This window comes from Aspergillus affinis (genome assembly GCF_023601865.1).
Source record: "Aspergillus affinis strain CMG 70 chromosome Unknown NODE_132_length_96952_cov_88_517781, whole genome shotgun sequence".
NCBI lineage: Eukaryota > Fungi > Ascomycota > Eurotiomycetes > Eurotiales > Aspergillaceae > Aspergillus > Aspergillus affinis.
In genome coordinates this window covers 37,674-62,841 of record NW_026515913.1, presented here as the reverse complement: position 1 = coordinate 62,841, position 25,168 = coordinate 37,674, and the positions used below count along the sequence as shown (strand labels likewise).

Sequence of the window (25,168 nt, the reverse complement as noted above, 5' to 3'; positions counted from 1 at the left end):
ACATTAAGAAAGGGTGATTCTGGCTGCTCTTTGCCACCAATCAACATATGATTTCATGTAGTTCCCCCTGGTCGCTCATCAGATAAATTGGTAAATTGTATACCAAAAAATATCGCGAATGGTTGTCCAATTTGAAGAACTACAACTATGATTTATGAGTTGAAAGGATCGAAGACAAAAGAATGTCCTGATCTCCTAAATAACATATGGCCAACGACATTGATTGTTCCCATTACTCCTAGTCAGGGCATGATACACCCAATTTTTAACCATCATAATGGTTCGCTACGGGATATATACCAGGCATGTACACAGTAATATGCTGTGTCATATAACCCAAGCTCATGTCTACTCACATGTCAGCTAGAGACATTTGTCCACCGCTAGATCCGACGGCCCACGCAGACGGGCGCTGCATTCCGAGACTGGCCTTGTAACATTGAATATCTTGTGATATAGACAATACCCGGGCTCCGGAATGTCTGTATGTCAGACAGAGCATTTGTACGCCTCCCTCTCATCAACCGTGTCACTTACAACCCCATCGATTTAGTCAAAGTGTATGCATTGTGGAAACCTTAGGCATTCACGCACGGACCCAATGTCGAGCAGCGCAAACAGAACAAACACCGCAAACATGCAGGCCAACGTCTTCGTCTTCGGGGACCAAACCGTTCCCTTCGAGTCAACTCTCCACGATCTTCTTCAGGTCAAGGATAATCCCACTCTGATCGATTTCATCGACAAAGCTGGGTATCACCTTCGTCGCTATGTTGCCAACCTTCCGGTCTACCAGCAAGACTGGTTCCCGTGTTTCACCACTCTGGTGGACCTGTTTGCCCAACACGACAAGTCTCATGCGTGTCCGGCACTGAAGTTCGCTTTTGTTGTCGTTACTCAGATCGGCTTGTTTATCAAGTAATTCTTGCTTCCTCCACATGGTACCAATGATGGGATCTGATATTTTAGGCATTTGGGAGATGGCTCCAGCCCTTATCCGACTGACAACACCTATGTCATCGGCGCTTGTACCGGGTGCTTTGCCGCTGCAGCCATAAGCAGCTCGCGCACCCTGACAGAGTTGGTCCCTGCCGCGGTGGAGGCTGTCTTAGTCGCCTTGCGGACGGCAGTGTGTGCATTGACCCTGCGAGATGATCTCATCGGCACCGATGAAGAACACAAAGCATGGTCCGCTCTCGTCGGGGTTGACGAGTCTGTGGCCGATAATTTGGTCCAGAACTTCAACGTGGAGAAGGTGAGAATTACACTCAACAGCCCAACAGAGTACTGATGGTGTAGTCTTTCCCCCGTGTCATGCAACTGTACGTTAGCTCAATTAGCAATTGTGTGACTATAAGCGGCCCGCCCGGTTTACTGCCCCAGTTTCTTTTGGCATCAGCATTAAAGCATTCTATGCTACCTATCGAACTACCCTACCACGCACCGCACTTATTTAGCGGTGCTGATACAGGGGGGTTTCACCATTCCTCCCTGCAAGGGTATGCGCAGCGGCTCCCAATAGTGTCGGCTGCGTCTGGAGCGATCTTGGACTCTCAGACATTCGAGGGTCTTCTCCACGGAGCAGTTACGGATACTCTCGCATATCCCATCCAGTGGAACCGTCTCGCATCAGGACTCTCTAAAGAGCTGTCTGCGTATGGCTTTACGGCCTGCACACTCCATTGCGTCCAATTTCGAGGGTCCTTTCTTGCCAGCAGTCTAGCCCAACAACTCCCATCCTTGAATGTCGCTACAACCTCGATAAATAACGGCCCTCCGATATCTCAACCAGACGGCGAGCCGACAGGAAAGTTCTCCAATTCGAAAATAGCAATCATAGGCTATTCCGGTCGTTTCCCTGACTCTGCATCCAACGAGGAATTTTGGTCCCTCCTACTGGCAGGTCGCGATGTGCATCGCACAATCCCAGAAGATAGATTTGCCTGGGAAAAACATTACGATGCGACGGGAAAGACCAAAAACACGAGCCGAATCAAATATGGCTGCTTCATCAAGGAGCCAGGTGTCTTCGACGCGCGATTCTTCAACATTTCCGCTCGAGAAGCTGAGAATACGGATCCTTCCCAGCGACTAGCCCTCACAACAGCCTACGAAGCAATGGAAATGGCTGGGCTGGTCCCGAACTCATCCCCCAGCACCCAGCAGGATCGGATTGGTGTGTTCTACGGTATGACCAGCGATGACTGGAGGGAAGTGAATAGTGGTCAAAATGTGGACACCTATTTCATCCCGGGTGGAAACAGGGCATTTTTGTCCGGCAGGATCAGGTGCCGACCTTCTCTTGAACCTGTTTAAGTCCTTAATAACCAAACCTTCACAGCTATTTCTTCCGATTTTGTGGGCCAAGCCTGAGCATTGATACGGCATGCTCGTCGAGCTTCGCTGCCATTCAAACAGCATGTGCATACCTCTGGCGCGGAGAATGTGACACAGCTCTTGCCGGTGGTGTCAATGTTCTGACGAACCCGGATAATTTTGCGGGTCTCGATAGAGGCCACTTTCTTACGACAAAGGGTACATCTATCTCCTGAATCTTTGATCATCCCGCGTTAACGAAACAAGGAAACTGCAACGCATTTGACGACGGCGCAGACGGATACTGCCGATCTGACTGTGTCGGCAGTGTTCTCCTGAAACGGCTTGATGACGCCCTGTCTGACAACGACCCCATCTTTGGTGTGATTCGAGGCACGTACACAAACCATTGTGGCCGCACGGACTCAATAACGCGACCATTCGAAGGCGATCAAATTGCAGTTTTCAATCGCATACTCCGATATACCGGCGTTGACCCGAGGGAGATCGGATACGTCGAGATGCACGGGACCGGGACTCAAGCTGGCGATGCCACTGAGATGAAGTCCGTCTTGAGTGTGTTTGCATCTGAGAAGCCGAGGAAGAAGCGCTTGTATCTTGGAGCAGCGAAAGCAAACATAGGTCACGCCGAGTCCGCGAGTGGCGTAGCCTCATTGATTAAAGTGTTGTTGATGCTGAAGTTTAATACGATTCCACCGCATTGTGGCATCAAGACCAAGATCAATCACACGTATCCTACTGACTGGGACGAGAGGAACGTGCACATTCCCATGAAGGTCACAGAGTGGGACAGGGCAGAAGGAGAGAAGAGGCTCATCTTTCTGAACAATTTCAGTGCGGCTGGGGGGAACACGGCAGTTTTGGTAGAAGATGCACCGGAGAGAAGTCTACAGGGAGAGGACAAACGGACCCGACACGTGGTGGCTATAACGGCAAGGACTGCCAAGTCACTCCAAGGTAATCTGGAGAACATGATTCAGTATTTGACTCAAAATCCAGGTGTGTCGCTGTCGAGTCTGTCATACACAACCACAGCTAGGCGGATGCATCACAGCTTTCGGGTATTGGTGTCGTCCGGTGATGACGCCGTATCTATCCGCGAAAGACTACAGCAGACAGTTTCAACCATGTATACAGTTCCCCAAAAAAAGAGAATTGTCATGGTCTTTACTGGACAGGGCACAGTGTACACCGGTATGGGGCAGCAGCTCTTCGACACGGTCCCTTCGTTCCGTGATTGCACCCTGCGTTTGGATTCCATCGCCCAAAGTCAGGGCTTTCCACCATTCTTGCCTATAATCCAGGGAATCACGCAGGATTCGTCGCCAGTGACAGACCAACTGAGCCTGGTTTGCCTCCAAATGGCCTTATACAACTTTTGGACATCTCTCGGAATTTCACCTATCGCCACCATCGGCCACAGTCTGGGCGAGTATGCCGCTCTTTATGCGGCAGGCGTACTCACCGCAAGTGATGTGATATACCTGGTTGGCACACGGGCTATGCTGTTTGTCGAGAAGACACGTCAACGGACACATGGCATGCTAGCAGTCAAGCAGCCAGTTCAGGAAATACAGACAGAGCTAGATGCTTGCGAGATCGCTTGCTTCAACCAACCTGGAAGCAACGTTGTGAGTGGTGCTTTAAAGGAGTTGTCCGACCTAAAGCAGAAGCTTGACAGCCACCGAGTCGCATGTACCATGGTCGACGTCCCTTATGCCTTTCACTCTGCTCAGGTTGATCCTGTATTGAAAGAATTCGAAGTAGTTGCCAGTCGCATACGGTATCGCCCACCTCGTGTTGCATACATTTCCCCATTGCTTGCATCCGTCGTCTCAGCAGGGGATACCAGTACTTTGAACGGGGAATACTTGACCAAGGCATGTCGACTACCGGTCAACTTCCAAGGTGCCGTACAAGCTGCACGAGCGGAACTCATTGATGCGAATACCATATGGCTCGAATTAGGCTCGCATCCTGTCTGTTCAGGGATGGTAAAGGGCATCTTGGGTCAGGATATGCTAACAGTACCGTCACTCCGAAGAGACACCGATACCTGGGCCGTCATTACAGGAGGCCTAGAGCTCTTGTATACCAGCGGTGTTGAGATAAACTGGACGGAATATCATCGCCCGTGGGAACGTCAACAAGAGGTTTTGGCCTTGCCGCGGTATGCCTGGGATCTGAAAAATTACTGGATCCAGTATCGGAACGACTTCTGTCTGACAAAAGGGGAGGGGGGATCTTCAGCCGAGAAGGCCAAGCCACTTTATTTGAGTCCTTCAGTTCAACAGGTTCTGGAGGAATCCCACGGTGATGATACGTCCACCATACTCGCTGCGTCTGATATTCAGGATGCAAGACTAGCGCCTATTCTAACCGGCCACGTCGTCCACGGCGTGGTACTGTGTCCTTCAGTAGGTTTATCTTGACATACTGCCTATTGCCTGCTAACGGAACAGTCTCTATACCCGGATATCGCTCTCACCATAACGAGATACATGATGCAAGCTGCAAAACTGACGCTTGATACAGTAGGCTTGGACGTAGCGGAAATGAAGATACAAAACCCGCTCATCTCTCAAGATGTTCAATCGCAACTCTACTATGTCTCCGCAACGGCGGATTGGCGAGCCGAGCAAGTATCGTTCCGGCTCTTCAGCGGCCTAAAGGGCAAGGAAACGGAGCATGCTACATTCTGCGTTCGAATTACCCAGTCGCACAGCTGGTTAAATGACTGGAAGCGCAACACATATCTCATCCACAGCCGAATCAGCAAATTGCAAGAGAGTGCCCATCAAGGCGATGCGCACCACGTCAAACGGAAACTCGCATACCAGCTTTTTGCGCAAACGGTCGAATACGGGCCCGACTATCAAGGCATGCAGGATGTGATCTTCGATGCCGAGGAACGTGAAGCTACTGTTTTAGTGTCCTTCCAAACAGGTGACAATGGTTTTACATTCAACCCATGTTGGATTGACAGTCTGGGCCATGTCGCGGGGTTTGTTATGAATAGCGATGTCTCGCCGGGTAAGACGCAGGTCTTCATCAACCAAGGATGGGAGCGGATGCGCTGTCCTGTTCCGCTGTCCATGGGTAAGAAGTACCGGGTGTATAATAAAATGCAGGTCGAGAGTGGTACGACATATCTGGGCGATACATACATTTTGGAGGAGGGAACTGTTATTGGTTTGTATGAGGGCGTGCGAGTAAGTACGACTGTCCGAACCATGATTGTCAACTAACGGGCATAGTTCCAAGGCATTCCTCGACGTGCTCTGGAAAAGGTTCTTTCGGGTGGCGCTTCTGAGCGTCGTATACAACCTCCAGCCACGCAGAGCCAACGCTCGCCTGCACATGAAATGGCAACGAAACCAGACATCGCGACTCGTGTCATGAGTATTATAGCGGCTGAATCAGGAGTTACTCTAGCAGACCTCTCTCCAACGGACGAGTTTACGAATCACGGTATCGACTCTCTTCTGTCGCTGACTATATGCGGTCGCATCCAAGAAGAAGTGGGCATCGAGGTCTCATCCTCACTATTTAGCGAATATCATACTCCCAAGGCTCTGATCGGCCACCTTGCCTCCTTGTGCGTGTCGCCAGCTGTCAATACTCCCTCCTCTACCGAGACCATGTGCGAATACTTAACAGGCAATACCGAAACAATCGCTGGTGGTTCTCCCTCTATCTTACAGTTATTGCGCTCGACCATTGCGTCAGAAACTGGTGCATCTATCAGCGAGATCACCCCCAACACCCCGTTTAGCGAACTCGGCGTGGATTCACTACTTGCGCTCACGATCGCCAGCACACTCGCCGAGTCCCTCGAGATTGAAATCTCATCAACCGCCCTAACGGACTGCCACAATCTCTCCGAACTGCACAAAAGTCTTGGTCTCAACACGCCTTCGCCCAGCTTACCCTCGTCGCAACCCCCAACCACTGTACCTTCCTGCGACCCCGGACTAGGCCCGCAATCCACCTCAATTATCCTCTGGGGAAACCCCAAAACCAGCTCAAAAACGCTGTTCTTCTTTCCCGACGGCTCCGGCTCAGCAACATCTTACGCACACATGCCCAAGGTCCCAAACACAGCCGCCTACGCGCTCAACTGCCCGTACATGAAAACGCCCCATCAGATGACCCACAGCCTCGAATCCTTAACGACAAAGTACCTCCTCGAGATCCGACGCCGCCAACCCACCGGCCCATACCATCTCGCCGGGTGGTCCGCAGGTGGAATTTGTGCCTACGAAGCCGCGCGCCAGCTACATTCTGCCGGACAAGAAACCAGTCGAATCATTCTAATCGATGCCCCCAACCCCATTGGCCTTCAGAACCCGCCGTCCCGAATGTATGACTTTTTCGAGCAGATCGGACTCTTTGGTCGGGGCACGGCGCCGGACTGGCTCCGGCCGCACTTCGACGCGTTTATCCGCTTGCTGGATGCGTATCAGGCCTCGACGTTGGGGTTCCCCGTGTCGACGTATCTGATCTATGCAACGGATGGAGTATGTCATGGAGAGGGGGTGCCGAAGATGGAACTTCGAGATGATGATCCGCGAGAGATGATTTGGTTGATGACGGATCGAACGGACTTTAGTGGTGATGGGTGGGCGAGTTTAGTAGGGAGGGAGAATTTGCACGTCACTGTGCTGGATGGGGTGAATCATTTCTCGATGGTGGAGAGAGGGGAGCATATGGTGCGCTTTGGGAGGTTTCTGGAGGAAGCGATGAGTTGATCTAATATCATTTTCCATTTCTTTTTAAGACATTATAACAATGGATATTCATTCTTGTTCAAACCACCACCATAATCACTGAATCGATCCGAATGTCAATCTGTATCCTCATCCCTACAAATCCTACAATAAAACTACCGCAAAACCAACGGCTTCCGTCTCAAATACTCCTCCAGCTCAATAACCTCGACCTTCGCCTCCTCCCTCCCAGCTCTAACCTTTCCCTCCGTACCCTCCCCGAAATAGCCATAATCCTGAAACCACTGCATCATATCCAGCATATACGGTCTTCTCGCGGGAGGCAAAGCATCGCCCCAAGCCTCCTTCCCCACCTGATTATACACCACGCGCTTGCCCGACACGGTACTCATAATGTCCACAATCTCCTGAAGCGAATACATCCTCGTCGCCGCACAAACCACACGGTACTCGAAGCGTTCGAAGTCAGCGACCATGGCAGCCACCCACTTCCCGAAATCAGACTCCACTGCAATCAAAGGGAGCTTGGTTGTTGGGGATACAAAGCAAGTTAAAGCATACTCCCCTTCATCGCCACCACAATCAGCATGATCATAGTCAAGAGTACGATGATGAGGAACGCGTCTCGGCGCCAACGCCGCATGAAAATTCTCCATAAACGACCCGGGACAAATAAACGCCGCCTTGATCGGTAAACCCCGAATATACTCCTCAACCACGCTCTTTCCATCCCACTGGCCCGCTCCAGACAACACACCGCCCGAAAGACGCTTAATACTGGGTAAGGTGGAATAAATCAGATACGGCACGGCCATGGCAACTGCGGCGTCGGCGATGGCCTTCCCATGCTCGACTTCATGGTCGTAGGTATGTCCATCGTAGAGGGTGATGGTCGTTGCGAAGACGATGTCTGCGTCTTGGAAGGCCGTCCGGAGAGAGATTGAATCGGAGACGTCGGCGTAGACGAGCTCGATTCCGGTGCTGGTGGCGAGGGATTGGGAGCGCGCGCTTGATGGGTCGCGCGTGAGGCCGCGGATGGTGTATTCTTTGCTGAGGGAGGGGTCGGATTGGATGGCGGAGATGATGGAGCGGGATTGGTGGCTGGTGGCGTTGGTGAGGACGAGAAGAGGCATTTTTTATTTTGATATCAAATGGTTTGGCTTGATTTTCACTTAATCTGGGAGGGTTGGATGGAATTGAAGATTAAGGATGGGATGGGATGGAGTTGAGGGAATACGGAGAAGCGTCAACTAACAAAGAGAGAGAAAGAGAAGAAGATGCCCCAGGCCGGTTGACAGTGGGATCCTGAGGCCTCGCACTTCGGACGCCGAAAGGGAAGTCACGCGTCGCTGCGCTCGTGTTCTCGGAGGACTTGCCCGACCACTCTTCCATCTTCCATCTGTCATCTACTCATCTGGATCTACAGGCACACCCAGTCAGCACTATGTTGAGCGTCACATGGCAGAGTGGAGCAACTGGTTTTGCAGCTTACGGCCCAGCCTTCGAGCGTATTACTATATCCGATGAATATTGAGGTTCAAGTCGATCATCATATTTCGAAGCGTATTCATGTTAATATGACTCTGCAGGAATTACGACTCACTAACCCGCTAGTGGATTAGTGGACCACCCAACTAGGTGTCTGCTTATGGCCGAGCATGCATGACAGGGAGGGGGGGGGGCGAGGGGGGCGGGGGAGGGCGGTTGGGATTTAAATTGCAGAACTCCCACCTCCCTTACAGATGAATCCTCTTCGCTCGCTCACTCTGTCAACTAGTCTCTCTGTCAATATGCACGGCGTTCAGCTCTCCACCACCTCCCCCTTCGTCTACGCCCTCTTCGGCATCCAACTCCCCAACAACAACAATGACGATGCCACCACCACATCGGAAAAAACAACCCTGATCACCCAATTCGACAACCTCCTATGCACCCACCCCGCGCACACAGACCACATCGTCCAAGACAACACCACCTCTCTCCCCACCCGAGAAGGAGAATCGCAATGCGGTAAAACCCGCATCTGGCTCACCTACTGGACCACCTCCCAGGACTACCAAGCATGGTGGCTCAGTCCCTCCGTGCAGCAATTCTGGTCCAATTTGCCCGATGACGCTGGGGTCTGGCGCGAGGTGATGACGCTTCCGGCGAGTCGCACGCAACATGGAACTAATTGTCCCGAGGTCGCGGGCATGGGTCACCTGGGGCCGCGCAACTCGGTTGCTGATAAATCGGGTTACTGGGGATGTTATCGACAGAGACTTACGGCGACGACGGTCGAGAAGGATCCGTTAAATTCAACTTTTCCTTTGGGTAAAGATCAAGAGAAAGAACGTCGCTGTCCGTATTCAGGCTCGAATGAGACGAGTACCAGTAACAGTACCGGGACCGAAGCAGCCGAGGACCGTTCCCATTCCAAAGGAATCGTAATCCCAGATGAAAAAGTACCATCAAAAACCCACCCCGGCCGAGTCCTCATCACTAACATTCCCGATAACATCTGCTTCGTCGTGGAAGGCCAAGACCACACAACACTAACGCCCTCCGAACGAGACCTATGGTTCAAATGCTACGACTCCCTAACAACACAATGGTTCAAAGACCTCCTCCTCTCTACAAACAGTAACACAGCAACCCTCTTCTCAGACACAGGACCCATAAACACACGTTTCTGCTACGATCCATCATCGGAGAAATACCGTCACGAGACAACCATTCCATCTCTGAACTATAACAGGAAGATCCAGCTCTTCTATTTCCGAGACTTGGAGGCCCTGGAGCGGATCGGGCGACAGAATCTGGGACATGTGAAGCTGCGGAAGACGTTTCTTGGAGCGTATGGGCCGGGCGGGGAGATGTTTGGCGTAGGGAACTTGGGGTTGTGGGTGGAGACGAGCGTGGTGAAGAATGGGGAGATGGAATGTGAGTATGTAGGGTGTTCGGAGGGGACAGGGTTGATGGGTTTGGCTTAGTAGGAATGTCACGAGCTTGGTTCTTTTTTCTTAGGGTCTGTCTTTCTGGAGAAGCCTTGTATGGATTTTCGGTGCTTTGGGGGGACGTTTAGGCGAAAGTTGAACATGATAATCGGGAATGCTAACACCTCAACAGGCAGAATGACTACGGACACAATAGTTTTCTCCACTGCCACCCCTCCCTTGGTGCTATTTGGGCCCACTGGAAACCCCAATTTAAGCTGCTTACAAGTTGGATCCACTTACCACCGGAGTAACCCGATTTAATCCCGTACTTAATTCCGCGAGTATACTCGTTGCGCATGTTGGAACAGACCCAGGTGTCACCTACGACTGAAATCTTGACTTAAATACTTCAGTCACAAGATCCTACTTCGTCGCGAGCTTGGATATCGGAATCAGGGAACCAAATTTCGAGTCCACATAGTCAAAGACTCGAAATGGGTGGGGAGACGTTCCAGACTCCAGGGTCTCAGCGATGGAGCTCACAACTTTAGCACTGCGGTAATCAAAAACGCGTGTAGCACCAATATCCTCCAGATGTTTTTGATGTTTGGGGGAGGCCGTAGCTAGCATATTCCGGTATCCCCAGTGCTTGAGGATCTGGACCGCATAGCCACCAACTGAGCTACCTGCGCCCCAGATCAGAATGGGGATATCCTGATCCCGAGGCACGAAGTCCATGGGGCGTGGCCAAGGCAGGTTGATCTGAAGCTTCTCTGACAGGGTAAAAAATGCCGGACAGAAATTATTGGGCAACGTCGCAGCAGCAGATAGAGGAATTTCAGCTGGAACCTGTACTATGTATTAGATCCCTCCCCAAAAGAATATACATGTCTAACGTGCGAGAGTCCGCAACGCACCTTGCCAAACAAATGATTAGCTCCCGTAACATAGACCTGGTGAGCCTTTTAGTTCTCATTATGGAACACAAACCCAAAGACTCGATCGCCGACCTTGAGGCGTTTAACGTCAGAGCCGACAGCGGCGACTATTCCAGCGACACTATCCTCAATTCTCCGCTGTGGAAAGGCCTCGTCGACCACGCTGGCGCTGACAGCATATTTTCAGCGTCTTGGCCAATTTCCTCGGTCCGCACGGCTGGCTGATGAACTCCACAACTTCTAAATCACCACGTGCCCTGCTGGCCATGAACATGTTGCGCGCAGCTTCTGGTGACGAGCAGATCGTGATGATCGGAGAGGCGAACCGCTGGGCCGGGCCGCGGGCAATAGCGTTGATCCCAAGATTCCCTAATTCCATGTGTTCTTGCGTTGTGATATAGAAGTCGCAATACCGGAAATCGCCTTGTGTCGGGCCCACTTCAATAACATTCATATCAAACCACTTGTGGCACATTCGGGTGGTAGAAGAGCGTAACCTTGCATCCTCTTCGGAGTGACCCAATCCCAAGATGCCAATGGATGCACCACGCACGAGCTCCTTTGACTCGAAAATAGGGGACAGCGAATCTGGAATAATCCCATCCGATTCAAGCCCGGGAGACTGCGGAAGAGCGATTCTGGTGATAACTTCAGTGCCCAGACCATTCTGGGATTTAACTTGAATGTCACCACCCAGAGCAGCTACTGTCCGGTAGGTAACGTTCAGGCCGAGTCCAGTCCCCGGGGTAAGCGGGTTGGGAGCTTCCAGTTCGCGGCATAGTTGATGTCCAAAACTAGCTTCACCCCAGTCGATATCTGCGTGGCGAGTGTCGGGATTACTGACACAATCGCACCCGGTGTCGACGATTTCCGTAGCGGCGACCGCGACCCATTGAGAAAGGCATAACCGGCAAAGACACTCTCTACAACCTCTTCCAGCGCGGCATCAAGTTGGATATTCGAATCCAGAATCTTTGGCCTTTCGTCGTCTTGTACATACTTAAATTGCCCCTTGTCCGGCGGCAAGTTGAAGCAATCACCAGAGGAACGCGATCCCCGTACAGAGCGACCATTTCGCATATTGTTTATATTAGCATACTCTAGAAGGTGGTTGATGGAGTCGAACAATGTGCTAGCGCACGATTGAATCGTGTGCACCATGTCCAATTGCAGTGGGTTCATACTCGTCTCAGCCAACAGCTCTGCCGTCCCAAAAACGCCATGGAGCGGGGACCGCAGCTCGTGACTGATACTGGAGAGCAAATCTGACTTGGCGCGCTCGGCGAGTTCCGAACTGTGGAAAAAATACCGCTGCACTAAAAAGGGTCAACCCTTGGTAGTAAGGGCTTATTTCTACTGCATATCCGCGGCGACAGATAGATACAAGGGTAAATTCCGCGTGGACTTTGGTGCACGGGCCAAATTCCACCCGCCTTGTGGCCTGAGGCAGACCAGTGCGTCGATGCCAGCTTTTAGCGCGTCGAACCCAACTACTTTCTGCAAATTCTCGGCGCGAGAACGATGCGCCCGGGAAGGCGGTGGGCCAGTAGCGGCAGAACGCGACCCGCCCATCCAGGAACAGTTAGATTAGTTGGGATTGTGGACTGGTCTAGACACGGCAATCCTCCTGCGTCTCCATGCCGTCTCGACTTTGGGGTCAATGAAATGTTAGATGCTTGGCCTCTGTCGTTCCATGAACCTGAGGAAGCTTCGATATATATTTGGAGCAGTGGATACAAGAGATATATATAACCTTGAAGATAATGCTCCATGCCTTTTACACCACGGCCTTCAAATCTATCTAGATCTTGTCCAAGCAAATAGTAGTACCGAGTTGTACAATGTCAAGTACCTATTCTACCAGGCGCATTTCGCCAAGAACCCTCCGGGCCACCTTCTAACCCCTGCCTTCCTCAGCTCATCAAGCGACAAAATCCCAAGGCCGAACGCGGCAGGAAGGAAATAATGTTCCGCTGGCACGCTGGTGGTATTCAGGACATCCTGCAGAGGAGGGATATACAGCCAGAGAACGGCCATGCAGAGAGCGAAGATAATCGCGGGGAAAAGGAGCAGATTCTGGGTGCGTTTGTTGAAAGCCGGCGGATGCTGGAAGATCGACAGACGGCGGGTGCGGACGGCCATCAGATTGAACCATTGCCTGTGACATGTTAATATTGCATAGGGGATGCACGGGAAAGGATGGCATACATCACGACCAAGTTGATGAAGTATACGGAACTGGCCTCGTTCAGACGCGCGTTATACCAATCCGGATCAATATTTGCAGGGACTTTGCCGAATTTGAACCATAGGGCTGAGAAGGGAATTCCGTTGCGCTCAAGGTACCAGTAGGCCATGGAGAAAGATGTCAGAGTTTCTAGCATGCCGAGAACGACATAGGCATGGAAAATTAACTTCCAGTTGACGAGTCGGTCCTTCTTTGGCTTGCGAGGAGGACGCGTGAGGACATCCGCTTCGGGAGCTTCGTATGCGAGCACAGTCGCGGCGGCACAATCGGTGAAGCAGCTATCTGAGTTAGCATACCTTTCGGTTCAGACTTGATCGACGAGACTATACGTACCAGATGATGATCATCAGGAAGGAGGACAACACCTGCGGCAATCCAAACACAACGCTAGTCATGACCGGCCAGAATTCCGAGAAAGAGCCGGCGGGAAGCAAGTAGATGATTGTCTTTTTCAGATTGTCAAACACGACACGGCCGTATTGCACAGCTTCCACGATGGCCGAGAATGAGTCCAGCAAGACCATGTCGGATGCTTCAATGGCAATGTCGGAGCCACTTCCCAATGCAATACCGATGTCTGCCGCCTTGAGGGATGGGGCATCATTGACACCATCTCCAGTCATACCGACAATCTCATCTCTGGCGCGGAACTCACGCACGATACGAAGCTTCTGTTCCGGAGTGGTCCGTGAAAAGACAATCTCTTCGTACAGGCAGAGTTGGTCCCATTGATGATCGTTGAGACTCATGAGTTCCGTTCCGGTTATGACGATAGCTGACGATGCAGCCACATCCTTCTCGGTTAGACTGGCACCGGGGATCCTTTCCAAGGCTTCGAAGTTGTCGACATCTCTGGCCGTCACGATTCCACACTGCCGTGCAATTGAAAGCGCCGTGAGGCCAAAGTCACCGGTGACCTATGATACGGTTAGTCCGATAGCGCATTGAAGGATTCTGAGAAACCCACCATAAAGATTCGAATGCCTGCTCCTCGTAACGTGTTGACGACGTCGGGAATCTCTTCTCTAGGGGGATCGACAATACCAAGAAGGCCGACCAGGGTCAAGCCCGTGCTGGCCTGGCGGAAAGCCTCTGACTCAAAGTCCCGCGATGACGGGGATATTCCAATCTCCGCTGCTGGCAGAGTCTTGCGAGCTAGGAGAATCACACGCTTTCCCTCGCTAGACCAACGATCTTTGAGCTCTTTGACAGATGCCATAGCCGATGAGTCTAGGGCCTTCACGGTTCCGTCGATAGCAGTCATCTGGGTACAACGTTCGATCAAAATGTCCGGGGCGCCCTTGATAGTGAGTAGTCTGCGAAGATTTTAGCAGCAGAATAGGGAACCTGGACAGCAAGTAACTCACGTGTCTTCCCGTTTAAACTGCGATGTCTCCTCCGGAGACAAAGCCAGGGACACACCGTTGGGATCGACCGCAGTCAACGTGCGGATCATAAATTTGTTCTTGCTATTGAACGGCAACTCGTAGGTCTTTTTCCACAATTGTCGGATCTCATCCACAGGACCAAGAGATTCTGAAAAGCGTAGAACGGCTTGGTCAGTGGCGTCTCCATATACGTGTCTTGCTGGGATGGGAAGGTTCGCGGAGGAGGCATCGAATTCGGCCGCGTTGCAGAGACCAGCGACCGACCGGAGGTGCTGCACACCGAGCATGTCCCTGACAGTTTCCGGGTCAAACCGGTCCGTCGAGACAGCACTGTCCGTGACAAACATCTTGTTCTGTCGCTAGTTTTAGCTTTTGGTCAAATTTTTCGGGATAGGAAGCAGCATACCCGAGTCAGTGTGCCCGTCTTGTCCGAACAGATCACGGAGACGGCTCCTAGAGTTTCGACCGTTTTCAGGGACTTGCACAGGATCTTGTTCTTGCTCATCAGTGCTGCTGTGATGGTCAAGCTAGCTGTCAGGGCAATCGGAAGTCCCTCTGGAATGAACGCAATGGCAATGCTGACGCAGTCCACAATCAACGTGGGCACGTTGATCCAGTCAGGATGCTTCTCTCGCAGCCAAGTGGACCTGTTGAACGTTAATGATTGATCAGTCGGGTGGTTCGGAAATTCATACCAGACGATAATAACGATGATCACCATGGTCAGCATGATAAGGACAATGAAGAGAACGAAGCGCAGAATCTCTTTTTCTAGCGTGCTCAACCCTTTCTTGGGTTCGTTGGTAAGTTTTGCAATTTTACCAAACACCGTTGTATCTCCCGTGGAGACGACCATTCCAAGAATGTTTCCAGAAACGCAGTGGGTGCCTTGGAGGCCGACGCAGTGTGTCTCGAGGTAGTTGTTATCGGTAGAATCGACGGTCGCGTTGATCGGAAGTGATTCACCTATGGACATTAGTTCGGTCAACAAAACTGTGCTAGAAGGTCCATACCAGTCAGGATAGAGCGATCCAAAGACGCATCATTCGATACTTCAAGAAACCGAATGTCTGCTGGAAGCTTGTTGCCCGCCTTGATGTAGACCACGTCACCAGGGACAATCTCGGGAGCTGGAACCATCGTCTGCGAGCCATCTCTCAGGACCAGACAGCTTTCAGGAAGCATCGCAGTAATAGAGGCCATCACGCGAGAGGAGGACCAGTCTTGCCACGCGTTAAAGGCCGCCTGGATGAAGAACACGGCTAGCAAGACGATAGCCAGCGCCAGGTTTGAGATGGCGGGTGGCTGGCCCAGAGGCTTCCACGAGACGAACACCAAGATACATCCCACCAGCAGGATAGCACCAAAGCCTTTGAAGAAGTATCCAAATATCTGGGTGAACCAGGGGTGTGCGACATGCGATATTGTATTCTTGCCGTGCTGGCCTAGGCGGCGTTGCGCATCGTCGGGGGATAGACCCTGCGAAATATCGACTTGCCATCGCTTTTGGAGCTCGGTCGGGGAGAGGGTATGCCATTCGAGGTTCGAAAGGTCTATCGCACCGCGGTCAGCTTCGCTAATGTATAGAAACGGTGGGTGAAGTTACCGTCAGCAATGACATCTTTGGCCTCAGCAGCCTCAGCGCGTTGACGTTCCTTGCCTTCGTCGATTTCGAACGAACTGTGAAAAGGTCAGATACTTCAGAGCTTCCTTGTTCCACCCCTCCTTCTGGTACCTACATCGTGCGATAATGAATAGGAAGAGTGACTGAAGGGTCGACCGTTGTCCGCCGACTCATACTCATGCTGCGAATCGAGAACTGCGATGCAACCGACCCGACCGACCCTTTGCGGTTCAGATTTCTAGGTCTTGACTGCGCCCTGGAGGAATCATTCCCGGTCTCCTCATCGACCGCATGCCAGCGCAGACGGGCGCGATCGGCCTTGGGATCCGTTTCTTCTATGGTATCCGCCATCACGTATAGCTCAGCCGGACAAAGAGAAGGGAACAAGGAGGAAGGAAAATGAGAGGTAGGATGGAACGCCTATCATTCCCGGGTTGATAATTCACATTCTTATAGATTTCTGACAGCTACGGTGCGTCGTACGGGGGGACACATGGCGTCGCGTGGATGATGGGTGCGTGAATTATCACAGCCAGAGGATCAGACTGGCCGTCAGCTCGCTTGGGGCTTGCACCTGTCCCAACTGTGGGTGGCTATTTGCAGGCCGTAAATGCCTCACGGAACCGCCTCTGCCACTGTCCTCGATGCGGATAGTGGTTGAGCCAGGTACCGGGAATTTTCACTTCGCGCAGTATTTCCCGCATGACAGAAGGTAATTTCCAGCTCGTGGACTTGCCTAGTTCGACTGTTAGCGGGAAGGGAAATATGCCTCATAGTGTCTTTCGTCTACCTCGCTAATGAGACCTACCGTGGGACTACGACGGAAACCACAACAACTACGAGACAAAGGCAAGCCCCAAACAAAGAAAGGCGAAACCGTGGCTGCCTGGTGAAATGTATAGAGGGAAAAAGGTACCTGCTGCAATGCTTAATTGCTTGTTTTGTGTACGCGGTGGATGGGTGGGGCCGACCGTATTTGGCCTAGACCCGCTAGAAGTATATTGGAAGTATATCCCCCGCTGCGGACAGGAACTGCACAGCCCTACCCAGACTTCACACACCCTCCCCCTGTGCCCCCAAGACAATCGCCTCAAGCCTTTCGTTCCATGCTAAAACCATTCTGCGCCAGGTACTCCTCCAACGCCCGATCATCCTCCTCCAGATTCAAGTCTCCGCTCTCCGGCAAAAACCAATACACGATCATGCCCAGCACCGCCACCCCGCCGGCAAGATAGAACGTCGCACTCTTGCCGGCAGACTCCTGCAACGGCGTGAAGCACTGTGTTCCCACTGCGGCTCCTGTACGACCAAACGCCGTGGCCACGCTGTACCCCATGCCGCGCATGGCAGTGGGGAAGGACTCGGTGGAGATCAGCCCGATGGTTGCACCGGGGCCGAGGTGACCAAACGCCTGCAGGAGGCCGTACAGTACCACGAAGGCGGCCATGTGCTGTGATAGCTTGGAGAAGGTGCCGCCGATGATGAAGCCGAGCACGACGTAGCCGGCGAAACCGACGAGACCGGTATAGCGGCGTCCGATCGCGTTGGTGAGCCACGCGCCGATGATAACGCCGGGGACGGGGAGCGCGGCGAGAATAACCTGCCAGATGGCGGTGGTTTGAATGTTGCGGTCCTTGACGAGGGAGGAGATGATGGTGCTGGACATGATACTGTTGGGGAAGTTGATGAAGTCGTAGAGGAAGAAAGCGAGGGACGTGGTGAAGAGGCGCGGCCAGTATCTTCGCACGAGGAGCCAGTAGAATCGAGCAGGTTTCTTCTGGCGCTTGAAGTTGGAATAGTGGAACAGGGTGGAGTCGGTCATGAAGAACCGAAGCACCAGAATGATCGCCGGGAGAATGGTGGCGATGGAGTAGATGGCGTGAAAAGTGACGGGGAGGTCGTTGTTGCTGGCCTTCAGACACACCAGGTACACGATCATCTGGATGGGTGCCGCAGAGGTGGCCATCAGCGTGGTGAAGGAGACGAAGATCGGTCCGCGGTAGCGACGTTTGAACTGAAATCTGTTAGCACGCGCGAGGGCAGAGATCTCTCGGAGGCATCTTACATCGTCTGACTCTTCTATTCCGGCTGCCGCACTCGGAGGATACTCGCCGCCTACGCCGAATCCACAGATACCTCGCACGATGACAAAGTACCACAGCATATTGTGCGATGGATGCACCTGCAGAGCCAGGGCGGACATTAATGTGGCGATGGTGACCAGGCCCGAGGTAAACAAGAGACCTGCACGACGAGAGGTCATGTCAGAGATGTATCCAAGAGCCACCACACCAAGAATGGCACCTATGAGAAGAGAATTGCTAATCCGTGTCTGCATTTCGGAAGGGTAACCGGATTGGCCGAGTAGCTGCTTGAAAATGACATTGGTGGGATTTGCGAGGGAGTTCTGGAAGCCATCACTGAAGTTGGCAATGTACTGATTTCATTAGATCGGCTGGGTATGAAAGATTTAGAGGATTGACTCACGCAGCTGAGAATAGTCAGATTACTTTGCAATCGCGTCGGCCGGTATTGCCTGCGACCGGTTTCCAGCTCATTGTTGATGACCACCGTTTCTTGGCCCTTGGATTCTTGATCTGTGCGCTGCTCATGCGCAACAACCTCTGATCCATGATCTCCTGCCGCCATTTTCCAATCGGTCGTCGTTCTGTCAACCAAGCCACGCCGATGAATTTCTTGGCTTCCGCCCGATATATATACCCACCGCGAAACTCACCACTGTACCCGACTCAGGAGAAATTAGATAAAAACAATTGTGCGCTTATCACTCGGATCATGATAAGAGACCCGCTTCGGGACGGGAGAGTGCTCGGATCAAGCATTTTGCACGGTGGAGCCGTGGGGTTTTTCCTCGGAGCTTTAGGCCGATGTGTCAGTCGGCCTGGAGTGGTAGCCTGATATCGCCTGTTGTAGTCGAGATGACAGGGACAGGGTGATTTCGGGAGATCAGGCGAGGATCAAGAGGTAATGAGCCGGGTGCCTTTCTCCGCGGGTAGGGTAGATCGACATGAGGTCTCGTTATGACTCCATCCGGACGGAGTAGTAATAACGTTCTGACGAGAGATGGTCTCCAGACGCATGGACCACAACTAGATGAACTGTTGCGGGCGAGCAGGGACCAAGACGTGCCAAGGGTGAGCTTGTTTGGCTGGGATTGTCCAAACCGTGGCCAGTCCGGGACGAGAGGTGCTTAATGCCTGGTGGTATAGACCGGTATAGACCCGAGGCTGCTAGACGAGGCTGCGCGAGGCAGCCCCAGGCAGCATCTCCGCTAAGCTGGATGCGGCAAGTTTTGCGGAGAGGATCACGGGCCGGTCAGGTGACGCTTAGTCAGTGACCGGACCGGGGCCGGTGATTGGCCGCCTGAGGACGGCGGGATTGGCGGCGCGACTGGGAAATTCGGGGCCAACACGAAATCCCCCCCCCTTTTGGTGGCTGTCACCTTCCATTCCTTGAAAACTCCTTTCTCGCCGTTCAATGCCCCCCACGCAGCCAATATGGCCCGCCATCCCGGGCTAAGCAAAGGCTGCAAGACATGTCGCGACCGGAAAGTCAAGGTCGGTGCTTCCTTTGGCCCAGATTATCTCCCTCTCTGGTTCCCCCCTACCCACTTAAATCTGGAGATTCCTCCCCGCTTATTCCCGTTTAGTGTGACGAAAAACGCCCTGAATGCTCCCAGTGTATACGTCGCGGGGATAAATGTCCGGGGCCCACCAGTGGCCCAATCTTCCTCCAGGCCGTCAATTCGAGGAAGTCTAGCAAGTATGTCCGCATCGACGAGCGGGAAACGGATCAGTCAACTGTCGTCCCTCAACGCGCCTCGGCCAAGGTCGCCCCCATGAAGACCCAGGAGCTGCAGGTGCAGCAGACGTCGCCGCCATTATGCACGCCCCAAACCCTCCAGCCCAACGTCAGCCTTACCCTGCAGCTGCACATGGTCGACCGTTTCCTGTCCTTCTTCGAGAGATCCGGGGTGAACAAAACGCGGCGGAGTCTGTGGATCTATCTCTGTCGTGGAATGGGAGAACCCGAGGGCCGCTGTGATTGGCAATCCAGCGTCCGTGCGGTGTCCTTGGCGTTCTTTGGCACATTCAACCGAGACCAGGCGGCCATGATCGAGGCCAGGAAGTGGTACGGTGTGAGCATCCAGCATCAGCGGAACAAGCTGCTGCAGGCCTCGCGTAATGCCCCCCTGCAATACGATCGCCCGGAGGAGATCACCAATTTTGTCATTCTTGCGTATGCCGAGATGATGCTGTCCACCAACGCCAATGCCTGTTATCAGCATCTCAGCGCGGCGGCCTCGCTGCTGGGCAGGCTTGACCCCAAGGTTTATGAGTCTGGGTATCTGCGACAGCTGTTTCAGGTCGTGCAAAGACTGTTGGTAAGTTGGGATTTCCGTCATTCAGCCAGTATTAATACTAACCCGGGGTTGCTAGCTTACTTACAACATCGATCAATTTATGGACGGCTCTTCCGCCCGCTACAACATTCCATTCTTGTATGCAAAGGACAAGAGCACGCACGACGAGTTTGTTGAGCTCCTGACCGATCTTCCAGACCTGCTGTCTTCCCGCATGAGTCCTTTCGAGTGGGAGCATAAGGAAGACCACATCGATCAAATCAGACGTCGTCTAAGACATATCTCACACACGCTTCGCTCGGAATTTCCATCGATTCAATTCACATATCCTCCTACCTGCCCGCAAAATGACATTCTCTACGCAATTCCCGTCTCTGACGATGTCACTGAATCGGACATCTTCCTCGTTAAGGCTCTCTGGAGCCTTGTCTGCGTTCTGACCCTTGCTTATTCCGAACAACCGAAGGAGCGCAACTACACTCTCATTCAGCTTCATTGCGAGGTCATAATTGGTGCCACGGCTGCCGTCGTGAACTTACGAGATGTATACTGCTTCGGGTCCTCGATTGCGCCTTTGAAAGCCGTGCTGTTGTATAGCTTAGACGCGAAGCAACAGGGTGAGGCGATGTGTCTGATTTCGCAAATAGGAGGTGCTTTCAGGTTCGATGGATTGTTGAGTGCTCCGGAGTGAGGGGGGGCTGGCAATTGTTGAACTCTCATTTCATCTCATCTCATCGTCGATGCGGGTCGTCGAAATGATCTTGCATATAGTATTTCTTTTGTAAAAGTTATTATCTAGCTTCTAGCGTCTCTTTCTATCGTTAAGCGAGCCGTCTTGAAAGCACGTGTTGCGGGAGCAGTGCAACCGCTCCACCCAATATATTTATCTTACCGTCTTTGGTACTCATCACGGTCAATAGTTCAAACAATTCACAAGGGAACCGTATCGCCGCCACCACAATCACGGCTAAATTTCATAATCCCTGCTCACCACCAATGTTTGAGCGGGTTATGTCGTTGATCACAACTTTCTGTTGGGAGTGACTCGTTCCCGAGACTGTTGAATGCCTGAGGCCATCTGCTAAACATCCATCCATGCAACCCCTCGGATGATCTTTTCATTTGATCACCATGATGGCCATTCCATGCATTGTTCCCTCTACACAGCCACAGACGCCACTAAGCTCGAAGAATAGGGAAGTCATAGGGCAGCCGGTATCCGATCGTCATGCATGGCCTTGCGCTGGCAGCAAAGGGCAGAAAGAACATTCATTCATGAACCAACGGCCACCAAGTATCCCCGCTGGTAGACATTGATTTGTTCCAAATGCCTGAGCCAACTTTCCTGTTCCTTGATTATTGCGCAATTCTGACCTCATAACCAGCCCGGGTGGAGCCCGGGTGGACCCGCCAGCATCAACGATTCCACTGCCGACCTGTGACGTTTCTGCAATTTGTGGTCAAATGCCAAGCATAAATATCCGGTTGGGGTTGAGAGTTGTGCCTCGGGCTGGGATCTGGAGAGGGACTCAAATTGGACTGGCTCCCTTTGGTCAGCGTTGTTCCTCACCCGAGATCAACATCGGATGGATCGATCTTAACGGCTGAACTTGAATTGGCACATTGATATTCAGCTATTCGATCTATACCGCCTGCATTCCTCCCCTCCATACCCGGCCAGGACTTGATTCGATATCCACTGCCACGCCAGTGACTGATTGGCCAGAGAATTGCAGGCAAAGGAACAGCCAATGCAATGGATAGCCCTTTAAACGGTGATGAAAAAGACACTCGGACCCCCTTGAGGACGTTCACCAGCTCTATAACATGGCCCTGCTACACGGTCGCGCTCAGCTTCGGGGGAACGGCTGCTCTTCTCAAGCAGACACCTAATCGTTTTACCGGCCTCGACGTCATCGGAATCATTGTCTTCATGATTTCTCTAACGATTTTCACCATCGTGTCGCTGTGTATGATGTTCGAATCTCTGATGGCTTTCAAAGCCTCGACCGAAGTGACCGAGCCATCAGTCTCCCCTCAATTCTTCCGCTACAAAGCGCCGCAGGAATTATTTCTCGTTCCAACCTGTCTACTCGCGTTCGCAACCATTCTCATAAATACCACCAGCTATGGTTCGCCCCATGTCGGGGAATGGCTTCCCATTGTCATGAACGTCCTCTTCTGGGTATACACCGGAATCGCACTGGCCGTGTCCATCATCCTCGGCTGGCGCCTGCCTTCCTCCGGCGTCAGTACCGACAAGCATTTCGCCATTGTTCGTATCATGCCATTCTTCCCGCCAATGCTCTCCGGCACCCTGGCCGGCACACTGGCGAACAGCCAGCCACCATCGCGCGCCATTCCCATGCTCATCGGCGGGACGACGATGCAGGGGCTGGGCTTCCTGATGTTTCTCATGGTCCTCGCGCAATGTCTCATCGAGTTCAACAACGAAGGTCTTCCCGAGGCGTACTACCGCCCGGAAATGTTCATTACCGTCGGCCCGCCCAGTTTCACGATCATCGCGTTCATCGGCATGGCCACCGCGGCTGTCGAGAAGTTCCCAGACCATTATATCGCCCAGGCGACATCCGTCCGCACAGCGGACGTGTTGCTTATCGTGGCGGTCTTCGCGAGCATTCTACTCTGGACGCTCGCGTTCTTCCTCTTCTGCGTGTCGATGATTAGCGTGTTGCAGGCACTCTGGAAGAAAGAGACCAGTTTTGGATTGCTCTGGTGGAGCATGGTGTTTCCGAATGTCGGGTTCGTGTTGGCCACGGCGAAGATCTCGACGGCGTTGAGCTCCGTGGCGATCGGCTGGGTGGCTACGGCCATGACGCTGTTGCAGGTGGCGTTGTGGTTGACGATGACGGCGTTGCAGTCGAGGGCTTTGGTTAAGAAGGGGATAGAGATGCGCAAGAAGTGCTAGACCTAGGGAGTATTTGAGATACGGGGTTGAGATATATATGGGTGATGTGTATATATTCGATAGATCATGCTGTATAAATACTAATGACGTATTTAATTCTTCAAGCAAATGCTTGCCTGGAAGCCTGACTGCCTGAGGTTGCTTTCCGCCAAGCAGTTCTCCGTTTCCCCCGTCTGTTCTCCTGATCTCACATAATTATTTCCAGTAATTTCATCATCCTTTGAAGCTTCCCCTGCATCCATATTTCACGGATCCCAGTCTTAATTGACCCCTGCTTCCTCTCCTAGCTGTAGAACTAACCAGAGAGTTATATGTTGAAGAAACTAACTGGCGAAGCTTTGTAATATCCGCTCCGGCTTGCTCGACTGGACATCAACGGCTGAAAGAGAATAACGAGAGGACAAGGGCTAAGGGGTCACATAAGAACGAGGCCCGGCTGAGCGTAGCCCCGCTCGACAGTGACAAGGGAGGGCGGGGATGTCAACAACTTGGTTAGGGATAGGCAACAGGGACGACAAGGGTGTCAATGACCACGATAGTGACGAGCGGAGGAACAGACTCGGGTGTCAACGACCATGATACCGTTCCTACTGCCCACCGCCGAGTCTCTAGCCCCTGGGGTAAGATCGGAATAGCGCGGGGCTCAGAGCGGTCATCACCGGCATGCCCATAGTCTGCATGTTGTACACGCTGTCCCGCTCATGTGCGAGGTGGATAGTCGGGGATCTGAACAGTTCTTCATCTAAGAGTCTACTTAAGTTCCCCCAAATTTCGATTCTTTGTTGTCACGAAGAATTAATGAAAGCCTTAGGTCAGGGTGTAATAAAAAGACGATATAAAGAGTCCGTTGGAGGATATCGAGTCCAATTCGTAGGTCTTGGTTTATTTATAGCAATAAGTCCTTTTCGGTCGAGAGAGCCGAACTCCGCATCTCCGCTTGCCAAAGGAAAGGGATATACAAGCGGTATATAAGGCATCTTCCGTTAGCTTGAGTGGCGACAGTACAGGCTTGGTCTAACTCTTCTAAGACTTCCGTATTTCGCCTTTCCAAATCTCGATATCTGGTTTTTATCTCTTGAAATTCCGAGGCGGTTGCAAGACCATGGATAACTACGGCGTACCCTTTAAGTATCATTGCATTCACGTGTCCCGCATTCTCACTGCGACATCAAGAGATAAAGCAGAGGGACTGCCCTGCATGGATTCTGATTCGTAGACTTCTCAAAGCCGAGCCTCGGTCCAGAGCTCGTCTGGATCAGTCCCCGATCTAAATTTGCTTCGCTTCTCCTCAAGTTCATCAAGGATATCGGTGAAAGAACTAAACGCTCTCCCTATCTGCACTTTCACTTCCTGAATCTCATCAAGAAGCCGCTCGTCGAACGGTTCTTGGTTTCTCGATGATTGTGCTATTCTTCCACGAGCTCCGTTTGACCCAGATGGGCTCCTCACCGGGGTGCTCGGGTTTGGTCTTAACGGCTGGGTGTTGAAATCCTCCTGAGTCGCAGTCCCTACAAAGGCCCTCCGCGGTGCCTACTCAGGATGGATATCAGGAGGCCTACTGAATCGAGGAAACGAGATGATGAAAACGATAATTGAATTGATGGAGTTGAACGCGTAGAAACCGACAAAAAAAACATGCAGTAAAGCGATGATAAAAAAATGGGGAAGGCGG

General features: G+C 52.3%; 7 protein-coding genes across 7 annotated transcripts; 4 read left to right on the top strand and 3 right to left on the bottom strand.

The window, feature by feature from the left end:
- Nucleotides 1–637: 637 nt before the first annotated feature.
- On the top strand, nucleotides 638–7,088 carry pksP (polyketide synthase alb1; the record flags this gene model as incomplete). Its single annotated transcript, XM_053105205.1, has 7 exons — nucleotides 638–918; nucleotides 970–1,255; nucleotides 1,300–2,288; nucleotides 2,342–2,535; nucleotides 2,584–4,754; nucleotides 4,800–5,549; nucleotides 5,595–7,088. The coding sequence occupies 7 exons, from the start codon at nucleotides 638–640 to the stop codon at nucleotides 7,086–7,088; spliced, it is 6,165 nt and encodes a 2,054-aa protein (XP_052951604.1).
- A 134-nt stretch (nucleotides 7,089–7,222) lies between these two features.
- Nucleotides 7,223–8,200, bottom strand: KD926_001635 (hscarg dehydrogenase; the record flags this gene model as incomplete). Its single annotated transcript, XM_053105204.1, has 1 exon — nucleotides 7,223–8,200. One exon carries the CDS (start codon nucleotides 8,198–8,200, stop codon nucleotides 7,223–7,225), a length of 978 nt encoding a protein of 325 aa, XP_052951603.1.
- Nucleotides 8,201–8,809: 609 nt separating this feature from the next.
- KD926_001634 (uncharacterized protein) lies at nucleotides 8,810–10,296 on the top strand (the record flags this gene model as incomplete). Its single annotated transcript, XM_053105203.1, has 2 exons — nucleotides 8,810–9,993; nucleotides 10,176–10,296. The coding sequence occupies 2 exons, from the start codon at nucleotides 8,810–8,812 to the stop codon at nucleotides 10,294–10,296; spliced, it is 1,305 nt and encodes a 434-aa protein (XP_052951602.1).
- A 112-nt stretch (nucleotides 10,297–10,408) lies between these two features.
- KD926_001633 (Na/K ATPase alpha 1 subunit) lies at nucleotides 10,409–16,534 on the bottom strand (the record flags this gene model as incomplete). Its single annotated transcript, XM_053105202.1, has 15 exons — nucleotides 10,409–10,834; nucleotides 10,903–10,938; nucleotides 10,996–11,086; nucleotides 11,139–11,717; nucleotides 11,768–12,234; nucleotides 12,826–13,081; nucleotides 13,132–13,449; nucleotides 13,505–14,088; nucleotides 14,139–14,487; nucleotides 14,539–14,912; nucleotides 14,966–15,206; nucleotides 15,255–15,525; nucleotides 15,573–16,112; nucleotides 16,166–16,239; nucleotides 16,299–16,534. 15 exons carry the CDS (start codon nucleotides 16,532–16,534, stop codon nucleotides 10,409–10,411), a joined length of 4,842 nt encoding a protein of 1,613 aa, XP_052951601.1.
- A 739-nt stretch (nucleotides 16,535–17,273) lies between these two features.
- KD926_001632 (MFS general substrate transporter) lies at nucleotides 17,274–18,832 on the bottom strand (the record flags this gene model as incomplete). The annotated part of the gene is made up of 3 exons (XM_053105201.1): nucleotides 17,274–18,197; nucleotides 18,249–18,620; nucleotides 18,671–18,832. 3 exons carry the CDS (start codon nucleotides 18,830–18,832, stop codon nucleotides 17,274–17,276), a joined length of 1,458 nt encoding a protein of 485 aa, XP_052951600.1.
- Nucleotides 18,833–19,701: 869 nt separating this feature from the next.
- On the top strand, nucleotides 19,702–21,258 carry KD926_001631 (Zn(II)2Cys6 transcription factor domain-containing protein; the record flags this gene model as incomplete). The annotated part of the gene is made up of 3 exons (XM_053105199.1): nucleotides 19,702–19,761; nucleotides 19,854–20,588; nucleotides 20,644–21,258. The coding sequence occupies 3 exons, from the start codon at nucleotides 19,702–19,704 to the stop codon at nucleotides 21,256–21,258; spliced, it is 1,410 nt and encodes a 469-aa protein (XP_052951599.1).
- A 1,065-nt stretch (nucleotides 21,259–22,323) lies between these two features.
- On the top strand, nucleotides 22,324–23,496 carry KD926_001630 (tellurite-resistance/dicarboxylate transporter family protein; the record flags this gene model as incomplete). The annotated part of the gene is made up of 1 exon (XM_053105198.1): nucleotides 22,324–23,496. One exon carries the CDS (start codon nucleotides 22,324–22,326, stop codon nucleotides 23,494–23,496), a length of 1,173 nt encoding a protein of 390 aa, XP_052951598.1.
- Between the last annotated feature and the right edge of the window lie 1,672 nt (nucleotides 23,497–25,168).